This window comes from Stegodyphus dumicola, chromosome 8 (genome assembly GCF_044657685.1).
Source record: "Stegodyphus dumicola isolate Sdum_Otavi_A_Nest chromosome 8, ASM4465768v1".
In the NCBI taxonomy this organism is placed as follows: Eukaryota; Metazoa; Arthropoda; class Arachnida; order Araneae; family Eresidae; genus Stegodyphus; species Stegodyphus dumicola.
Genome location: NC_140775.1, coordinates 52,298,851 through 52,321,021, shown reverse-complemented (window position 1 = coordinate 52,321,021; position 22,171 = coordinate 52,298,851). Strand labels below are relative to the sequence as shown.

The window sequence follows — 22,171 nt, the reverse complement described above, 5'->3', positions numbered from 1 at the left end:
GTTTTTATAAAGTTCTGCGGTAAATGGTGGAATCATATTAAGAATCCGAGTGACGTTTTCACATGAAGGAAAAATCAAGGTTCAGTGTATGTTTGGTGATTTAAGTAGGATGTGTGCAAGAAAATACAAGATATTTTCGTAAACTATTTCAAAGTGTTAGCAAAATTTGTGTTAGTAGTATAAATGAATCTTACTGAATAAAAGGGAGTGTTCTGAATATATATGTATAAATGTCTGTAGAGTAAAATAAGAAGAAATGAAGTACTATTGGTATGTATCTAAACTTAACTGGGTAGAAATACTCCATGCATTGGTTTGAGTGGGCTTCATACCATGAAAATTTATTGCTCCTTGTAAGATTTGTTTTAAAGTTAGTAAGTCTTACAATAAAGAAACATGTGTAAGTCTGTATTTATTATGGGAAAAAGGAATCAGAAATACAGCATGAATACGTTTTATAAGTTAAATATAAGGGTAAATGTGTGAATGGAAAGTGTAAAAATTACATTTGTCAGACATAGTTTGGTGAATCCTTTGAATAAAAGTAAGACGTGTAAAAGGGAATGAACAAAGTTTTGTAGAGTTGGCCAAAAAAGTTAATACAGTCATTAATAGTTAGTACAATGCATTAGAAGGAAAAGTTCTGAGTATCTCCAACTTAGTAGTAAAAAGTAAGATATGTAGTATTCCAGTTAAACTATATAGAAAGAGCATTGTGTATATTGGCTTAATGTTACAGAAAATATTATCTAGTGAAGTTATATGCATGTAAATTCCAGCTTAAAATTTCAAAGACACAGAAATGTAGGTAAGTTTACTTTTGGAGAAATGGAAATGTAACATCGTATTGTATTTAAAACAAGGGAAAAAAGTTACGGGTAAAATAAAAATGTAACAAAAAAAAAAAAAAAAAAAAACATTTGTGTAAACAAAAACTCAAAAAAAATTAAAATTATGAAACTAAATATTAGTTTTGTAAAAAAAATTAAGTTAAAAATGTAGTAACACCTTTTTTTAAAATAAAAAGCGGAAAGGAAAATTAAATTTGGAAAAATAAATATTTCTTTTGTAAAACCAAAAAAAAGTTTAAACAAAAAATTTAAATAAAGTAAAAATACGAAAAGGAATAAATTTTGGGAAAAAAAAACTTTTGCAAAATAAAAAAGTGAAAAGGAAAAATTCAATTCGTAAATAAAAATATTACTTTTGTAAAACCAAAAAGAAAGTTGAAACAAAAAATTGAAATAAAGTAAAGTAAAAATACGAAAAGGAAAAAATTTTGGAAAAAAAAAAAAAAAAACTTTTGCAAAATAAAAAAGTGAAAAGGAAAAATTCAATTCGTAAAAATAAATATTACTTTTGTAAAACCAAAAAGAAAATTAAATATAAAAAAATAAACTTTGCAAGATAAAAATAAAAAGAAAATTTAAATTCACTTTTGTTGGAAGTAAACGTCAACTTGCGAAATTTAAAAATAAAATTTATGTTTGGGAAAGGGAAAAAAATGAAATAAAAATTAATAAATTAACTAATAACTTAAAAAAAGTAAGAATGAGATGAAAAATGAAAACAATTAAAAATATCTTAATAATAAAAAAATTAAACTGTGGGAAAATCTTACATTTAAAACAGCAATGAATAAAGTAATGATTAAGAAGCCAAAAGAAAATCCTAGCCGTCGTGTAAAAACAAATGTGTGACGCGGTTTTCATGTCAAAGCGCATGCGCAGACTTTCAGCCTTATGTCATCAATGGTGCAAAAAATCAAAGGGCCAAATAGAGTTTCAAATAACAAGTCTAACACGTCTGATAAGAGGACCGGGTAGCCGAGCGGTAAAGCGCTAGACTCCCATCCCAGAGATAGCGAGTTCGAATCCCGGCGGTGAAGTTTATTTTAAAATTCATTAAAATGGATTAAAATATAATGGAATCAATTAAAACTAGTTAAAAATAATGACGGATTAAATAATTAAAAAGGATGATTCATAATAAATAATGAAACGTAATTAAAAAGTAATGAATAAAAAAGATTAAATAACTAAAATAATAAAGAAAAAGATTGGTAAATAAGGAAAATAATAAAGTTGACGTCACGTGGTTTAAGCGACCATTGCCACAAACATAAAAAATAGTGTCGTTGCCACAAAAAATAAAAAACTTTGAAAAGATCGTTGCCACAGAATCAAAACGAAACTCAACATGATTACGTCATTCCATCACGTGATACAAGATGGCGCTGGTGTCGTCACTTCCGGAGAAATTCAAAGTGGCGGAGGCCACGCCCCTTTTCTGTGACGTCACTTCCGCCTACCGAGTACCTGCGGTTACTACTTACGTTCTTTTTACTTACAAGTCTTGCTATTTTTGAGAATTTTGGCATGAATCATCTGTATCAGGAGCAGATATGCAGGAAAAACTACATTTGTGTCACTTTTCTTAGAGTTTCTAGTTTCTTTCGTACAGCAGGTTTTTTTTTTTTTTTTTTTTTTTTTTTTTTTTTTTTTTTAAGATGAATTTCTACTACACCACCAGTAATCTAGTGACTAAGAAGTTCATTTTACTGCAAGCTAAACTGCATTTTTTATGATTTGCCTTAAGTTTAAATTTCAACAATTTCTCGAAAACTGCTTCTAGTCTAACTACATATTTTCGAAAGTTTCGATAGCATTATAATATTCCTTTATTATAATCTCGATAGCATTCTAATATCATCTAAATAAGAGAGAACGACCATATCTTTCAGACCGCTTCGAAAATTACCAATTAATCTCTTAAAAGTGGTCGGAGCAGTTTTTATTCCGAAAGGCATTCGAACGAAACGAAAAGTTCCAGAACGGGAAATGAATGCTTTTTGCCTCTGTGAGTAGCGCAAATGCTTACTTGACGGTACCCAGACCCCAAATCAGTGGTTGTCATATATGGTGTACCTTTAGGAGCATGCAGAAAATCATTAATCTTAGGTAATGGATATGAATCTGACATCGTACACATCGGTAATCGACACAAAGTTGGACATTTTCGTTTGGTTTGGGTATAAGAACGACAGGATGGGTGTATGGAGAGTCCCATTCTTCTGTTATTTTCTTTTCCAGAAGAGCATCAAACTTTTTCTTTAAAATATCCATCTTGGCTAGAGACATTCGGTATAGGAGTATTGAAACTGGAAGTTTATTCCCAATATTTATATGGTTTCCGATATGGGGAATGCTTTTCTCCCTGATTGGAACACAGTCTTGTATTTCATTAACAAAGTATTTTGTTTTTCCTTTGGTTTTGAGTTTAATATTTTCATTTTTTTTTCTTAATCGAAACGTGTTGAATTCCACATTATTTTTGGATGTACAGGTGGTCTAAAATCGTCATCACTAAAGCTGAATTTCTGTTTAGCGTCGTCATAGTAATACCACTTATTATTTGAAAGGTCTAAAACAATTACAGCGCTACGCAAAAAATTAAGTTTCTAAAAGGGTTCTGTTATCTTTTGCTGTAGGTAACGCAAATAAGGCAAATAAGAACCACTGTCCCTCAATTTCTAGTTAGGTCGAATAAAAATCCAATTCCTTCTGCAGATCATCAGGAAGGGTAACATTCATATTGATTTTTCCAAATGTTATTCCCCTTATCCCAAAAGGCGATATAATGTTTCTCCCGCTATAGTGTGGCTGGCTCCAGTGTCACCACATACAAGTCCTGTTTAAATCTATAATTTTACTTTCAAAAGAGTTGTCTGGGGTTCTTCGGCAGAGAATGTCTGAAGGGTATAGCTTGAAAAAGAAAAAACAGACGGAGTATTTAGCCTTAATGATGCCTGACTTGCCACAGCCATAGAAACTAATTGTTGGTAGATCTTCATTTTCTGCATTATCTCTTGATGAGGCATTTTTAGTATGTTGAGGGTTAGCTCTATAATTTTTGGGACCATCTCTTTGTTGAAACTTAGGGGGTTCCTTAATATCGTTTTTATTTTGTACACATCTAACTTCTTTATGCAGATCTAATTTATCTGAAAGCTGAAGTGCATTATTCCACTCGCTCCAGTTATCCAAAAAAAAAAAAAATGTTCTTTATAATCTGGGGGAGCTTTCTTCTTAATCTGATCTAATAATGTCAAATTCTTTAGCTACTGAAACGTCGTGACTTTTGATTCTTTAAGTCACCAATCGAAATAATTTTGTATGTCAAAATAAAAGTCTCGCAAGGTGTTTTCTGGATTTTTCCTCTTTTAGATATATAGTCATCGAAATTTCTTAGCACTCAATTTAAAGAGCTTTAACAAAATTTGTTTAATTTTCCCATAATCCTTAGCATCTTCAGAAAATTCTTTTGCAATTAATTTTGCAGCATAGAGATAGATAGACTACCCATTTTGAAACTGATAGCTTCAGAAGGATTAATTGCTGAAGAATGAAGAAGCAGTTTAGCGCTTATGAATCTGTAATTTTTAGCAATTTTGCAGTATAGAAATCATAACTTGGGCTTGAATGAGTAGCGATATCACTGCATCTAAATGCTGTGAGCACCATTCAGTACGCTTTCGGAGAGAGTTAGTTGGACTTCTGCAGAGCTGGAGACCGTTTCTCTTCCTTTAGTGTCGTTCGTCTAATTGAACTGTGTGGGACTGGGGATTAGGGGAACTAGTTGCCAAATACATATTCAAAAGCAAAACATGAAACAAAATCATAACTCACTCTACACCATTCTCTATTGATTTTCTTAAAATAACACGTAAAATATACAATACAGTTGTCAGAACATAAACTTATAATAATTTGCCTTAGTACAAAATATAGCAACTTGAAATATATCTATACCTTTACTGTTGAAATATATCTATACCTTTATAATAGCGCCAATTTATAATAGGAGCATAAATTTCCTTTCTTCAAAATAAACACTCGACAAAATGATCTTTAAAGTACTTTCTTCTAAACATAACATAAAAAGAATTACAAGCATAATATTTACAGCCCTAAGTGGATTACATAATATTATATCATAGCGCTTCAGAAGATAACTACGTAATCGTCTTTTTCGCTGTCCGCCGAAGCGGAGGAGAGCAAAGTCCCTCTGGCGAGTTCGGTTTGAGAAAGAGGGAAGAACCGTTAATACAGCTTTAATTAGTTGCAGCTTTTGCTTAAAACTCATAATGAATGAACGTAAAAGGTTATTTTCTCTTTTCTGCATGCCTTCATTGTGTAACGGTAGCACACTCGGCGCGTATTCGAGAGGTTCCGGTTCGATCCCGGGAAGAGTATTGCTCATTTTTTGTCTTCTGCTTCAAAATAACCAAATGACTCTACAGTGGAGTCCGAACTAAAATATGGTGGATGACGATTCTTCACCACCACGATTTGGCATTTTATCTACTTCCCCTTTAAAGGGCGATCTGGTCTGGTAGAAATATAGTGGGACACCCAGTGTTTACTATACGTAATGTAGGTACAGTTCCACCACACTTCGATCTAAAGAAAGCCCAAAAGATCATAGGGCTCACCGAGTTGTCATGGCTCGAAACATTTGTTTCATCTCACAACGAGAGTCCCGAGATGAAACATTTGTTTCATCTCACAACGACAGTCCCGAGACCTTCCGCGAACCTCGGGACTCCCAACCAAGACTCCTGACATTTATTAAAATTTCGAAAATATATACAAAAATGTACATAACATTTATCGTACTTACATGCTTTGGATACATATCCAGTTTCGACTTGTACAATTTGGTCTTGGTGGTATTCGGTATAATACAATTGAAACAATACAATACAATACAATTTTGACTAGTTATCAGTAGATGGTATAGTTTTGAGAATTTAAATTAATTAGTACAGTATTTAAATGAATAGTGCGATTTAGTGTTTCACTAATTCAATACATAATGCAATGCATAATTCAATTTAATTTAGTATAGTAATTCAATATATATATATATTTAAATATAACACTGTTTATATATTCAATACATCAATGATAAATAGTTCACTGATCCCAATAGTTCCTAATAGTTTATAATATTAATAGTTCATAAAAGTTCAAAGTAATTGGCAAACAGTTCACAAATAGTTCATGCATAATTTGTATATGGTTCATAATCGTACATTTATAGGATATTGGTAAATAATTCTTATTAGTTCATATTAGTTTATTGTCAAAATTATTGATGTTATAAACAACAAGAATAATTATAATAGTTCATTGACATTTATAAATAGTTATAATAATTATAATTTTTATGCATGAACAAATTATGCATGAACTATTTGTGAACTGTTTGCCAATGTATTACTTTGAACTTTTATGAACTTTTAATATTGGCATTCATAATAGTTATAATAATTAAGACTAATTATAATAGTTTAAATTTTTTGTATTTGTTCTGCGACGGTAGCACATCGTCTGTGAGAATCATCTGCGAGACTATTTGCGTAGTCGCAAAGTGTTACCATGGTTACCAACTTTTTCTTTACCGTTGTTGTTGTTAAAAATAATAAGAAAATGGTTGTTCTAAAGATTTGAAGTGGTGTTTTAATTGTTTATTCGGACTACATTTTTTATATATTGGTGCATCGTTCTGAGAAATTGTATGTCCCACTTGGTGTAAAATTGATATCTCGTTTCGTAAATTGTTGGAACACTTCGAAGGTGGAGCAAGTAATAGTATTTAGTTTAGATAATTTGTTAGTAATAGTTTGTTTGAGTTTCGAAGAATTTAAGTAAAACTGCATTGTGTAGTAGTTGTTTGTTTACGGTTTGTTCGGCAATATAGAATTGTTTTGTTATACTATTGTTATTATAATGGCTAAAGAGTTAGACTTAAGAAGCAACGTCCCTATCATAGAAGACAGGTAACGAAATTAATATCAAAATAGAAAATCAGATGTCTGAACCACATATAGAATATAGATGAATTAGAAAGCCTTTTAAGCCTTTTAGTTTAGTTACAAATCAAAGACGAGCAGCTCAAATCTATTGATAATAAAATCGAAGATCTTTTAGATGATGCAGAAATGCAATCGGAAATAGAGAGTAATGATGAATGTAATTAAGTAATTATATTTAACTCGATAAAACTAAAAAATAAAGTAAAATTGTTGCAATCTCATCTGTACAAGTACCCGCATGTGTGCAACCCATAACAAACCACATGCGGTAAGGCCAAATACAAACGCAAGTAGACCAAATACAAGCGCGAAGTTACCTGAACTGAAAGTTCATACGTATTTACGGAGACTCATCTGAGTATTTAAATTTCTAGAATCAATCCAAAATTTCTATTGTCAAAAACCCTTCCCTTTCAGATGTCGAAAAATGTTCTTATTTGTTTAGTTGCCTCGGAGGCGAAGCTCTTTCTTATATTAAAGGTTTCGCTATTACCTCAGACAACTGTAAGTCGGCTCTTAAATTAATCCAAGATACCTTTGGCCAGAAAGATGAGTTAATCAATGCCCATATGTCTAAGCTGTTGAATATGACACCGTTAAAGAACATTTCTAATTTACAACAGTTGAGAAACCTGTATTTTAAGTGCCAAACCCAAATTCGTTCTCTTGACAGTTTAGGTATAAAATCAGCAGATTATCGCGTAATGCTTTGCGCTGTAATTTTAAAACTTTTTTTCAGCGACTTCGTTTTGGAATTCACCAAAAATCAAATCTCGAGCACTAATCATAATTTGAAGGAGTTGATGAATTTTTTACATCTGTGAAGATACAGCTACTAGCACCCCCGCGGGCACAGGTGTTGGATTATAACTTCCTGTTTGTTCGCGGACGAAATGGACCATACCTGCAAAAAGCAGGACTGCAGAAAAAACTCCCTGGGAGGAGTTTCCGGACACAAGGAACTATTTATGTTTCTCTTCGCAGATAACAAAACGAGTGAAATCTTTGTGTAAGAGATCTTCATGTGATTTTGAGGTGACAGGACAGGATTTTGCGTTCTAAACCACGCCAGTGGTTTCTGTAGAACAATAGTTATTTTTATGCTGTAACTACAGTAAAAAGGACGTTTTTTTGCGTCCAATCTGCGTTAGCGGATATTGTATGATTTAGGGCTGTAATGATCAGTTTATTTTTATGTTTTAATCAAGAAATCTATTTTAGTTTATCAAATAAATAATTTAAAAGACAACCTGTCTTTCTTTCACCCGACACGGGTGTACTGACGTTACAGCTATAACAAATGGTGGCAGCGGTGAGATGAGAAAATCCATGCAGAAATTACAGACCGTCAGGTTCTAAAAATTCATCTCAAGATTGTGGGACAGTCATTGTCCGGATATCAACAGTGTTTTGCAGATATTACAGACCGTCAGGTTCTGAAGTGCAGCACGAAAAGTTACGAACATCAGTTCGAAAAAGTGATTACAGCTCTCCGAAGCGACGAGATAAGAAAATCCATGCAGAGATTGCAGACCGTCCGAGTCTGAAATTCATCTCGAGTTTGTAGGACAGCCATTGTCCGAACATCATCAAGTGTTTGCAGATAGTACAGACCGCCAGGCTCTGAAGTGCAGCACGAATTTACGAACATCCGTTCGAAAAGTGATTTACAGCTATTCGAAGTGGGGAATAGAATCCACGAAGAAGTTACGGACATCAGTCCAGAAAAAGAGGAATGACAGTCTCCTGAAATAAGCTCATCTTTAAGCGCGGTGATAAAGGTGTTACTTGTGCGATCATCTTTGTGTTCGAGAAATTTACCGCAGTGAGCGTGTGGGACAATCATTGTCCGAAGATCATCAGATCATTGTGATGTGTAGGGTATTGAAAAAGTGATATGTGGGTGATCACCTTTGTGATCGAAAAAATTTAGATCATCAGATCTTGTGTGTGTGCGTTATAGGTGCCTGGATCATCAGTGTCCATAAAATCTTAAATTGGGAGAAGCGAAGTCTCCAATCCAGACGGGTAAGTACCTTGGATTTTTATATTGAGGCAGTAAAGTAATTTAATTTATTTCTGTAAATCAGTATGTAAGTTCACATAACTGTTTTAAGTCAACTTGTTCCTGTAAAGCTTAAAGAAATGTGCTTTTTGGGTTTTATGTTACAATAAGAAAGTATAAAATTTAGAATTTAAACCTGTGTTAATAGATTTTTTTTTTAATATCTGAAATATTAATGTGTTGTGCTTAAATTAAACTTATATATTGGATTGTGTAAAGGAGTAAAATTACTGTAACTTGAAGGTTTTATTGTTAGGTGGCATTCTGACATATCATTTCTAAGACGTTTTGAATGTTATAAATATTAGAATTTCAGTTAAGGTGTGTCAAACTTTTATTTGTGTAAGAACTGATATTTTTTTTTTTCTATTGAAGGAGTAAAAGGGGAATGATAAAACCCTTAGTATCTTTCCTTTTAACTGTTGTCATGTTAATGTTAATTACTAGCATATGGATAGGTATTGTGTAATTTATTGTATTTCTGAATGCATATTTTAACATATCCCAAAATTTGAGGAAAGTATATTGAATTATCATAAGAAAGTGTGTTTTACGCAACTGAATTTAAAGCTTTTCAGAGGATAATATTATTTGTAGTTTCATACGTCCTCAAGTAGACAATTTTCGTTTTTATTTTGAATGCAATGTGCATATTATAGTGTAAACTGTCTTGTTTTTGTCTAACATCTGTAAAATAGGTTGTGAAAAAAATTATAAAAGTTTAATTTTTACTCTCTCTTGTGAAAATGATATCTGTTTAAATCAATTGTATGTATCTGTAGTGTGAGGGAGCTATAATTATTAGGATCATAATTTTGGTTATATCATGGCATTCTTAGCAAAAGTTAGGAAAGAGGATCTTAAATCCTTGGCTGAAGAGTTAGGGGAAAAAGTTAGCCCTGAACTTAGGATATTGGATTTAAGGCAGCTGATTATGGGAAATGAATCCTATGAGGAGGAACTAGTGAAAGGCCTGTTAGAAAATATCACTTCAACGAGGCTTGAGAGAGAAAAAAAGGAGCAGGAGAGAATTAGGAAGGAAGAAGAAGAGAGGCAGGATAGAATTAGAAGAGAAGAAATGGAATTTGAATTATCCAAGTTACGTTTACTAGCCGATAACGGAAATGACTCTGGAAATGGTGGGAATGAAGAAAATAGACTAAAAAAAAGCCGATACGATCTAAAAAATGATGCCAAAATTTGATCCTGAAGAGAACGATATCAGTTTGTATCTAGTCATGTTTGAGCGCCAAGCAAAGCGTGCGAATCTTCACCAATCAGAATGGGTTTCGGTTTTATTGACAATTTTGCCAACTAACATAGTTCAGCTGATTATGCGAGAACCAGAACAGCAGGCTTATGATTACGCTTATATAAAAAGGATACTGCTTAAAAGGGTCAAACTTAGTCCAGAAAAATTTCGCATCAAATTCGTGCAATCTCAGAAACACCCCCAAACCACTTGGAGAGATTTTGCCTTTGAATTAAGGAATTACTTTGAAGAATGGATTGCAGGTTTGGAAGTTACGGATTTTGAACTTTTAAAGGAGCTCATGATAACGGACCAAATGAAGCGTCGTGTAAATGCATTTTAGGCAACATTTTATTGACGAATGGTCGAAGATAACGACTCCAGAGAAATTAGCGGAAATGCTGGAAGAATATGAAAATGTGCGTGAACCCCGGAAGAAGATCTCTCCTGTTCATAGTTAGGAGTCACAAAGGGGAAATATAAATAATTTAAATTCGAGGGATCCGAAAAAATATCACCAGTCTGGAGGAGAAGATAGATATGCCTCTGACAGAAAGGAACATCTCCGGAATCAGGATGAGCGTCAATTTGATATGAGGAGACCAATTAAGTGTTATTCTTGTTGTTCAACCCAACACTTAAGGCTCGTTTCCACTACTGCGTACGAACGCGTTGCGTCAATTGAAGACACGCCTACGGCATACGTACAAGCGTTTCCACTGCTGCGTCCGTAAAATATTTTCATTTACCGCCGCTAGGTGTCACTGTAATATTTTGGCGCCAAACAACCTGTTCGCGAGAGTACGCTGAACATCTGATCTTTTCCCGCTAAGCGATTGCTGTTTGTTTTGAATTTGATATGGATCCTGACGTAAAACGCAGAAAAGTTTTGTTTCTTTTACTATCAAAGAAACGGGAAGCAAAACGGAGCGGTTCTGAAAGGAAATGGTGGGTTAGACCGATTTACCTAAATCGACAAGACCAAGGGGCGCAACAAAATCTGATAAACGAAATGCGACTGCAGGATACTGAGTCATTTTTTAATTTCTTCCGGATGACTCCGCAAAAATTTGATGAATTGTTATCAGTTGTTGGTCCACGAATTACAATGAAGGCCACTTCATTCAGGAATCCCATCTCTGCACAAGAAAGATTAGCTATTACCATAAGGTAAGTAGAGTTCACTATTTAAAATTCATTTTTTAATTCTATTTTCCATAGCATATTTCGTCATTTATTTTAATATTTATAAAAAAAACTATTTTATAATGCAATGTATAAATCTATTTAATTAATTAGTTACTTTCATTTTTTTTAAAATCTGCATGCTATTAATTATTGTATATATTTAGTGACAGTAATAAAAATAAAAAGAAGCTAGTAAAGTAATCTGTTTAATTCCTTGGTTGAAATGATTTACAATAAAGATATTCTGTATGATAAATAGCAAACATATAATACATAAGTAGAATTAACCTAATTAAATTTATTGGAAAGGCAGCATCTTTTATTTTTATGTTTGAAAGATAATAATTGTATATCTTTCTCTTTGACATTTCAAGTGTATATTATTTTCCAGATTCTTGGCGAGTGGTGATTCCATGACCAATATCTCTTACCTGTTTCGTGTTGGGAAACCAACAGTTTCAAAAATCGTTAGACAGGTGTGTGATGCTATATGGGTTAACTTGTCTCCAGTGGTATTAAAACCACCTACAACAGAAAAGTGGAGGAAAATAGCTACTATTATAAACAATGAGTGGGAATTTCCAAACTGCATTGGAGCTGTTGATGGGAAACATATAGTAATGCAGGTAAATTTTTCATTTATAGTGCTGATTGATTTTTTTAAACCAATAAGATTATATGTATGAATTAGAAACTCAATTGTCCTTCTGTCTTTTATCTATGAATTTTTATAACCCAATAATCCACAGAAATAGTATGAATCTCACAAAAAGTAAAAAAAAAAAAATTCTTTAAAATACATCATTTATTCTATGAGCAAAAATGTTTGGAATAAAACCTAAAATATTGTGTGAAAGAATATAATACTGTGCTGTCATGTAAATCTAAGTAGGTATAATTAAAAATTGACGTGCAATTTCATTAATTATAGGATGTAATATTTCTTATATTATTTCTTTGGATCGTTATTTAATTCTTTTGGCTCTAATATTTGGTGACAATAGTTTAAAAAGGGAAACGACATGTATAGTGAACCAACGCAGAATGCCAGAACGAAATTAAGCCCTTCTGGGCTAATAAATAAATAAAATAAAAGAGGAGAAGTCAAACATTCATAAATCAAAAAATTTTTTAAACATTGTATCATCATTAAATTTGTTTACATTACATCATTTGTTAAACATAACATTTACATCATTAGCTGATTTAGAATCACTTGTTAATTTCATGTCCTGTAGTTCATGTTCATAGCAGCCCTAAATTGTTTGCAGACAATGTTTATAAAATACATCATTTTGTTACACCACTGGCTAAGTTTTGGCAATTATTAGGTGAATTAAACTCTTTCCACATGTGCTTTTTAGGAATGCTACCAAAAATTTTACTTGGGGTAAATGGAGAGATAATCCATAATTAGAGTTTAAATATTAAGACTAAATGAAAAAAAGTAAACTTTCTTTTTTTAAAGTCTAACAAAAAATCCTGATTGTTCTTCACTTTGATCTACCTTTTGCCTGCCTCCTTAAAGCCACTTCTGATAACATTAAATAAATTCGATATCAATTATGTTGAGACTTGACACTGTACCGGATATATTTAAAATATTAACTTTTTAACAGTAAACTAGCTAAGTAGCTTATTTTATTTAAGTTTTGATTCCAAATATTTTATCTATGCTATACTAAAACTGTACCTTCATTGTCAACTGCCTATTTCTGGTGGTAGTAGGAAATGTTTTTATTTATTTACATATTTATTGCATTCATGATTCCAAAGCTGATAGATAATTAGAGTTGAACTGTAAATATAATTTTAAAAGTTAGATACTGTTAAACATCTGCTAAATGTTAAAATTAATTCATAACTTTCTTGTTGGGAATTTTATGGTGTAATTAAAACTATAAACCATTTCTGGGAAAAGTCATGTCTAGTGAAAAATACTACTGAATAAATAAAGTTCAATGTTTCAGTAAACTGTTAATACTTTTAAATAATTTCAAAAATATATTCTGGGTTAGTTTGATTTTAAATATGTCCTGATTTGGACCCTAAAAATTATGGTAAGCCTACATGTGAAATACTTTTGTGTAAAAAAAATTCTGTATTAATAAGTTAGTATCATAGTAATGTCACTAAAACATTATCAAATATATTATTTTGTACTTTAAAAAAATGGAAGTTTTTATATATTTATACACTTTTTATAATTGCTATCAGTTTTATGAATTATCTAGATATTTGAATTATGAATTATCTATTAGATTTTTGGATATTTGTTCTATACGTGAAGCATATAATGTAATAACAGGTATCTCTTAAGTCTTTATCTAATTTCAAAATGTTGCACTGACTTAAAAAAATACAAATTTATTGGAAAATGCAAAATGATTGTAGTTACACCATGTTTAATGTGACCTGTGGCTGCTTGGCACAAATGAATATTTCCAACCTATAACATTATCAAACTGGATGAAGACTTTAGGGACACCCTGTACTTATAATGAGGCATGCCTCTGGCATATTTTGTTCAAAATTTAGAGTTGCTTTTAAAGGTATATGCAGTTTAAAGGTTTTAGTCTTAGAAATTTTTTTAGATAATTTTCTTTTTCAATATTTATTTTTTTTTAATAACTATCAACTGGCTCTACATATGTTTTATATTACAGGCTCCTAATTCTTCGGGGTCTGCGTTCTTTAACTATAAAGGTTCCTTCAGCATTGTTCTGCTTGCTGCATGCGATGGAAAATACTGTTTTACTATTGTCGACATTGGCGGTTCTGGTAGGCAGAGTGATGGTGGGATTTTTCATTCCTCAACTTTTGGTCAGGCTCTTAAGGAATCACTGAACATACCAAAGCCGGAAGCAGTATGCCCTGGCAAATATTTGCCTTATGTTTTTGTGGCTGATGAGGCATTTCCTTTGAAGAAAAATTTAATGCGACCATTTCCTGGTCGCAACCTTGATACACCCAAAAAAATTTATAATTATAGACTGTCTCGCTGCAGAAGATTAATTGAAAATACGTTTGGAATTTTTGCTTCACGTTTCCGGATTTTCCGAAAACCAATCATTGGTAAAACAGAAACTGTGGAAAGTATTGCAAAGGCTGCAGTTTGTCTTCACAATTATTTGAAAATATGTGATGACATGTTGCCAATTGCAAAAAGAAAATATTGTCCATTTGGTTTTGCTGATTTTGAAGATCATGAAGGGACTTTTCATGATGGACAATGGAGATCATATGGTACAGGTAACGGTTTGACAGATCTGGCCAGAAGCAGCTCCAACATGTATGGCAAAGAACCAACCAAAATCAGAGAAGAATTTAAACAATTCTTTTGTGGTGTTGGTGCTGTTCCTTGGCAGATGAAGCAAATCTCTGCTACCAATTAATTTGAAAATTTTTATCTAGTGCATGTACAGTCATAATTTCAGTTTGTATTGTTAATAATGCCTATTTGGTGCAGATATTTTTTTAGTATAATTCACTCCATAATATGTATCTAGAAATGTGTAATATATGTATTTTAATGTGTATGAAAAAAATAAAATTGTATAATAGTATGCAAGTTATAGAAGAAAATCTAGTTGTATAAATTTAATTTGCACATGTACAGCCACCACAAACAATTTCTATTTCATGTGTTCTGATTGTTACACTTGTTTGGAATATTGATAATTAAATTTATGATGAATAAATATATTCAGTTAATTATATATTAATTGCTTGCTTTATTATCCCGGGTTTGTATTCATTGCAGTTAATTATTATCCCAGCAGGCGGGACTGGTCATGTGTTTTCTCTATTATCTAGTAGACATTGGCTTGTGGATTAATAATGTATAAAGAATGATAGTTGCGTTGAAAAAAGTAAAAAAATGGCGATGCTGTCAGATAGCGAAAGCAATAATCTTTCAGATAGTGATAATAACCTCAAGGCATTTTCCAGATGTTGTTCCTGTGTATAGAATGTCAGGTATGACTTTGTGTTATCCCTCGTTTCAAAAACTATCATACCATGACTAATATTTAATTTTTTTTATTTGCCCGAGATAACTCAGGATAGTAAACTAATATTAAAACTAAATGCTTTTACACCTTTAAAATTCAACCTAAAATCTATATATTTTTTGCTTCGTTTCCTTGCATTTAATAATAAAATAAAACAAATGATGATTTTTTGCAATTTAAAAAAAAAAAATTGTAAGGGAAGCAGTTAAGGTAAATAAAATTTCATAGAAAAAATTAATATGTCACATTTATGTCAAAATCCTTATTTATACACAAGAAGTTATGTATTCATATTGAAAAAAAATTATTTTTTTGAAAATTTACGCATAATGCAAAATATATACAGCCTTCATTTTAGCGAAATAAAATTTTTGAGATATCTTCCATTGCCTTTTTTCTTCATCAAAAGATCTCAAAACGCATGCACCATACATCATAAAGTGATGTATAGCGTCCTTTGGAGTTGTCTCCTCCTCCAGTAGCTTGCACAATGCAGCGTCCACGTTATCCCTCTTTTTTTTTTTAGAATATATTCCTCCTTAAATGCAAAAGCAGCCTTAAAATTGACAGAGTAAATACATTGTGATTATGAAGATAAAAAAATTTAAATGCTTAATAAGGACAATAAGCCAAAAAATACATAATTTTAATACCTTTAAAGTCATAAGATTAACTAACTTTAATACCTTTAAAGTCATAAGATAACAAATGTATTGCAATGTGATAAGCATATTATATTAGGCAGTAATCTGAATCTAAACGATATTTGTGCCACCTGACTATGCAAAGTGTGAAGCAAGATAAATATTTAATAATTACAGTTGCAAAGAATATTTAACATTTTAAATGTATAATGTTATTAAATAAATAAATACATATGCATGCACACACCAATATATATATATATATATATAATTTATTTCCTAAACCGTATTGATTAATTGATTATATTATCTCCTAAGTTTAATTAAAGTAGAATTATTTTAAAAGTGTGCATCCATACTGGTAAGTTATATTTTGAAAGATGTTTTGAAGTAATTTGAAAGCAAAATGTTAATAATGTTTTAACGGGGATATATATATATATATGTAATATTTTGATGATGAAGAAACCAATTAATTGTTCAGAGCTGGTGTTAGCTTTTAAAGAATAAAGAAGCATAAAATCACTAAACAGTCCAACATCTGTTTATTATTTTCCAAATTTAGCATGTTGAGATTTGTAGCATTTTGGGTTGTAATTCACAGCCCAACAAATTTTAAATTATGCAGATTACATTTTAACCAAAGGATGAGAGCAGCAAGTGAAGCAATACAGCTGCAAGCAAAAAAGCAAAATAAAATTAAAAAAAAAAAAAAAGAGGAATATGCAGTTCATAATGATGATATTTAAACAAGAATTTAACTTAACCATACTGGCTGAGAATTACTGCACAATGATATGATTACATCTGCGGGATTAATATTCAGATGATGCACTATTATTTTTAAGATGGGGAAAGGACATATCCAAATTACAATAGAAATGTATAGGGCTATTGTCATTATTATTTAAAGTAATATTACCTTGTGGAGTTGAGGTACTTGACTCCCCATAAACAGGGAAAATCGGTGTGGCTGACGTACTGCCCTCCTCAATAATAGTAACTTGGCTGCCGATTCTGAAGCCTTCATCTTCATTACTATCATTTTCATTATTTTCCAGGGAGACATTTAGTTCATCATTTGTTGCCTCCTCTAGTAACGGAATATTTGATATTGATCTGGAATACAATGAATGCAATGTGTATCTATCTCTCTCTATATATAAACATATAAAAAGGTAATAAACATTTCTGTTTAAAACTGCCAAAGAGTTCTCGACTTTTGCAGATAATTAGAAAGTATCTTAAAAGATTATATGAAAATATCATACTTGAAATAACAAGTTTATAAGTGATAAAACTGTGAAATAAGTGATAACATTTCATGACAAGATGAAAGCTGTCATGCTGCTTAAAGGCTTAAAATAAACTCATAACAAATTTCAATATTTAACAACATTATTAACACGTTGACTGCCACCGCACGTTTTGGATTCCAGTCCGAGAAGCCAAATCGATTTAATCATATAATATTAAAAATGCTAATTATTATTCTTTTGTTAGACAAAGCTATTCGCAGAAGCCCACTACGAGTTAATTCATCCAGACAATCGAAATAGGGTAAAATAAATTGGTAGCTCTTTGTAGTGAAGATTGTTTTAAAATTTATCACAAGCAATAAATATATTCTTTTTTTTAACTAATAAATAAACATTGAATGTATATTTTTGGTTTATTTTCAATAAAATTTTTATTATTATAAGCCAAACTTTGACTGTTTATTTTCTTCCAGGATGCCAATAAAATTTTTGTTCTTATAAGCCAAACTTTGATTATTTATTTTCTTCCAAGAGGCCATCCATTCATATTTAGACTTATAAACTAAGAACTAACTAGTGGCGGCGCAAAAGTAGCAAGTCCAGGAACTACGAGATAACTCGTACTGGGCATTCTGAAGAAGGGCACTAATACAAGTTATCTTGTGTTAGGTAGTCAACGTGTTAATGATTAAAAGACATATTAACTTTCTTGATACTCATAAATATAGAAAGATTGAAAAGTCATGCCTATCACGTAAATGTATTATCGTAAATTAGACTGCAGTTGTAGTAAGTATATTATCTATCGCTGTATGGTACTGAAAGAGTTCTTACAATGTATACACATGCCATGACATTTTATATTTGCTACATTTCTTTAAAAATAATATGTGATAACATTTGGTGAGAGCATCCATTTATTTTATTTGCTATACTGTTTCTTTAAAAATAATACATGGCGATAACATTTGATGGCAAAGTGGTTCAATACAAATTTCTCTGATTTCTAAAATAAAGATTAAAATTTTTATCAGAAGTTTAAAAAAAATATTAATTGTAGATGTGCTTAATTTTTAAAAAAATCATATCTGTTTAAATTTTGATGTATATATTACAAATAATGATTAAGAGCATTTTTGAAAATGTAATGAACTGTGGAATATTGATTATCATAAACTTTGCTGTTAAATATAGGTCCCATACAGCAATTTTAGGAAAAAATTCAAATGAAACTGGATTACTTTAAAAACAGCATATGTAGAAATAACCAAATATATTTCCAATAAAATAATGTTCTTACTTCCTTGGTAATGTATATGGGAGCAAAAACCTCATCATGTCGGCATACTTCCAAGGGCGCTGAAACTGTGCCGCACTGCCACTCGGTAGTTTTTTCCGGCGCCTTACGTAGGTGTCTCTTAAAAGACGCCACTTTGCTTGGCATTCTGCCTCTAATAATATTAAAATTGGTAAATGAGACATATAATAAAGCAAATAAATCTGGTCATATAAAAACAAACTAACATGCTACAATGCTGATAAAAGAAACAGAAGTATGCTACATGACTGTGTTAATGATAGAATAACAGCTAATATAAAATATATCCACAAATTTATTTTCAATTATTATTTTGGAGAAGATATGGTTATTACAAAAAAATATGAGGCAGCAATTTTTTAAGTTGGTGAATTTCATATTTCTCATTTTCCTCTTGACTGCTTTAACTAGCATTGAAACTGTGCAGTATTAAAACAGCTTGCAAAGTAACACAATATGAAAACGATTCCTAAAATTAATTTATTATCAATGAAATTCTTGTTTTTTAAGCATTTTATGTTAGTGACTTATAATTAAAACACCATTTTATGTTAATGATTTATGATTAAAACATTTATTGATCTAGGGAAAATTGGGACAGTGCTTTAAATATGTTAGTCCAGATACTGGTATTTTTAACATCCTATAAAGATAACTAGATTACATGAAGTAACTGAAAAGTGTCAGCTAATTGAATTTCATTAACTTTTAGAAAGAGTTGTAAATGTTAAAGGTAATGAGGAGAAATTTTTTACTCGCTAAAAGAATACCTTTGCTTTTGTGTACTATAACATGAATATGTATAATAAAACGTTTTCGCTACGCTTGCATTGCATTTCATTGCAGTTATACTTCGTTTGATTAAAGATGCAGTATTTATATTTATTGTTAAATTATCATTTCTGTGCGAATAAAGCGATACACTTTATATTTTAATTATGTAGTTTAACATACCAGTAATGCACAAAAAAAAAAAAAAAAAAAAAAAAAAAAAACAATATTCAGAAAAATATCACTTACCGCTAATATTTAAAGTACGGCTGATTTCCCGCCACGCATTTCTTCTGATATATGTATCTTTGTATTTGGAACTTGTCACATCGTACAACACTGGATGTCGCTGAACTTCATCTATAAGCATTTCATTCACATCCATTGCATTCTCCAATTTTTTTTTTCTTTTCTTTTTTTTTTTTTTTTTTTTTTTTTTTTTTGTTGTTGTTGAAAACAAGCATTGTCGAAATCGTTGATTCCATTGGCTTCTTTATGGCACGTGACCCCTCCGTATTGCGGAGATGACGGATAGAAGTTGAACATTGTTGAACTCCATCCGTATGTCATCCGTCACCGCACACCGACCGGATTGCAGATGTCAATCAAAGTGAATTCGCTCGCTGATTGGAGAAACGCATACGCACCGCAACGCATACGCAGTAGTGGAAACGGGCCTTTAAGGCCTCAATGTCCGGAAATTAAAAGGGATCTCAAAACTCCGTTTATTGTAAATAGAGTCCAGGAGATTGAAGAAGATTGTTTAGCCCCGTATCTAACGATGGCTAAAGTGAACGGTTTGATCTAGTGATGGGCAACTTCGGTACTTTCTTGTACCCGGTACGAGAGTAACGGGTACAGACAAGTACCCGGTACAAAATACCCGTTACTCAAGTAACCATTACTTTGAAAAGTACCGAAAACCGATTTCAAGTACCGAGTACCCAAGTAACGATTTGGAGTACCGAAGTAACGAAATACCGGAGTAACGGTTTGCTGTACCGGAGTACTCTAGTAACGGTTTGCTGTACCGGAGTACCATAGTAACGGTTTGCTATACCGGAGCACCCTAGTAACGATTTGGAGAACCAAAGTACCCTAGTAACGATTTGGAGTACCGAAGTGCCCTAGTAACGACTCGGAGTACCGAAATATGCAGCTAACGATTTTGCGCACTGAAGGAACTCTGCCACGTCACCACGTGTTTGATTTTATCTGTACGGAGTAAGATTTTGAATATCAGAAAACATGTCAACTACGTAAGTGTCTAAGGAGCAGGCCATTCATGGACACAAAGAGCGCATATCATCATTTCGCAAATACAACCAGATACTACTGTCCTCGTACCAAAACTGAAGTGAGCTGAACCCTCATCGATCCTCCAGTAACGAATACCGAAATACCGAGAAGAGACATATATTTTCGTTACAAAGTAGCGAATACCGAAAAGCACCCGTTTCGGTACAGGAGTAACGAATACCGAAAAGTACCCGTTTCGGTACAGAAGTAAGGAATACCGAAAAGTACCCGTTTCGGTACAGAAGTAACGAATACCGAAAAGTACCGATTTCGGTACTGAAGTAACGGGTACTTACTTGGATGTACCGATTTTCAGTACCCGTTACAACTAAGTGCCCGTTACAAAATACCCGGTTCGGTAGTACCGACTCATCACTAGTTTGATCTGCCAGTTTTGAGAGATACCGGGTCATGCATTGACGTAATTTGCAAGAAATATTTCACTCCTTCGATGCTGACGGGCGAGACTGTTTGGGTCAAACACCCGTTTGATGAGGCCCCAATTTGTGTACCCTTAGCAAACGTTACAATAGAAGGAAATTTTGGCCAAGTAACAACAAAAGCAGCTGTCACTCGAAATGAATTGGAACATTATCTGTTAGGAAACAGAATCGCCGAAAAATTAGCCGTAGATCAACACGATAAACTTTTCTTTCAGGTGAAAACAGGTATTCGAGCTCCGAGTCAATCAAAGAATGAAATGGGGAAAAGTTGTCCACTGGAGTCTGAACGCGGCGAACTCGAACCCTCAATTGAAGTTTCTCCCCTCATTATAGAAAGGGGTAAAGTCTTGTCTCCAACACAAAGGATAGAGAAAACCAATTTCTTTCTGCCTGAAACGAAAGTTAATGAACTATCACTGCCTACAATAAAATATTCTTTTATAGCGGACCTACAAAAGAAAAGTGACATTGTAAAGCCATCTTGTGACTTAGTCGCGTTAAACGATCACAGTAACTCTTTGGGAAATGTGTACAAGTTAAGAATTACTTTTTCGGTTCGGCACGAACAAGAAACTGTAGATAAGCTAAATGACGTTTCGTACCAACCAGACTCGGGAGGGTTGCGAATGCCTAGAAATTCCGTAGGAGAATTGCCCAAGACACCTAGTAGTGTAAATTTACCAAGGAAAGTAGAAGAATCACCAGTTTATCATTTATCTATACTAGTGCCTGATACTGAACGGTCAAAGTGGATTAAATATAGCTACTTCATGAATGATGTAAATCCAACTTGTAATGAAGTAGTTTTTTCTGATGTTAAAGCCAAATTAAATGTACATGTTTATATTGAGGTCAAATGTAGTAGTTCTCATTCAGGTGTTGGGTTACTATTGAGAGTTTATCACAAACGGAAAATTAAAAATCTACAAGGTCTCCCTTTTCAGCCTGGCTAGATATATAATTAATATTAAACTTAGGAATGTATGTTGTATATTCCATTTTCAGAAAACTATACGTTCTTTATTTGTATGTGTATAAT

General features: G+C 32.2%; 1 protein-coding gene across 3 annotated transcripts; it reads right to left on the bottom strand.

Annotated features, from left to right (window-relative positions):
• Positions 1–15,625: 15,625 nt before the first annotated feature.
• LOC118193922 (uncharacterized) lies at positions 15,626–20,349 on the bottom strand. Of its 3 annotated transcripts, none has more exons than XM_085821857.1 (4): positions 19,640–20,344; positions 18,602–18,752; positions 16,965–17,161; positions 15,626–15,936 (listed from the first exon to the last, which is right to left on the bottom strand). In XM_085821857.1, exons 1-4 carry the CDS (start codon positions 19,773–19,775, stop codon positions 15,719–15,721), a joined length of 702 nt encoding a protein of 233 aa, XP_085677983.1. In that variant the 5' UTR covers positions 19,776–20,344; the 3' UTR covers positions 15,626–15,718. The 3 variants fall into 3 exon arrangements, with proteins under 3 accessions (XP_085677983.1, XP_085677984.1, XP_035220973.2); XM_085821858.1 differs by having other exon boundaries at positions 15,819–15,954; positions 19,640–20,349; XM_035365082.2 differs by lacking the exon at positions 15,626–15,936 and adding an exon at positions 16,517–16,716 and having other exon boundaries at positions 19,640–20,341.
• Positions 20,350–22,171: the final 1,822 nt, after the last annotated feature.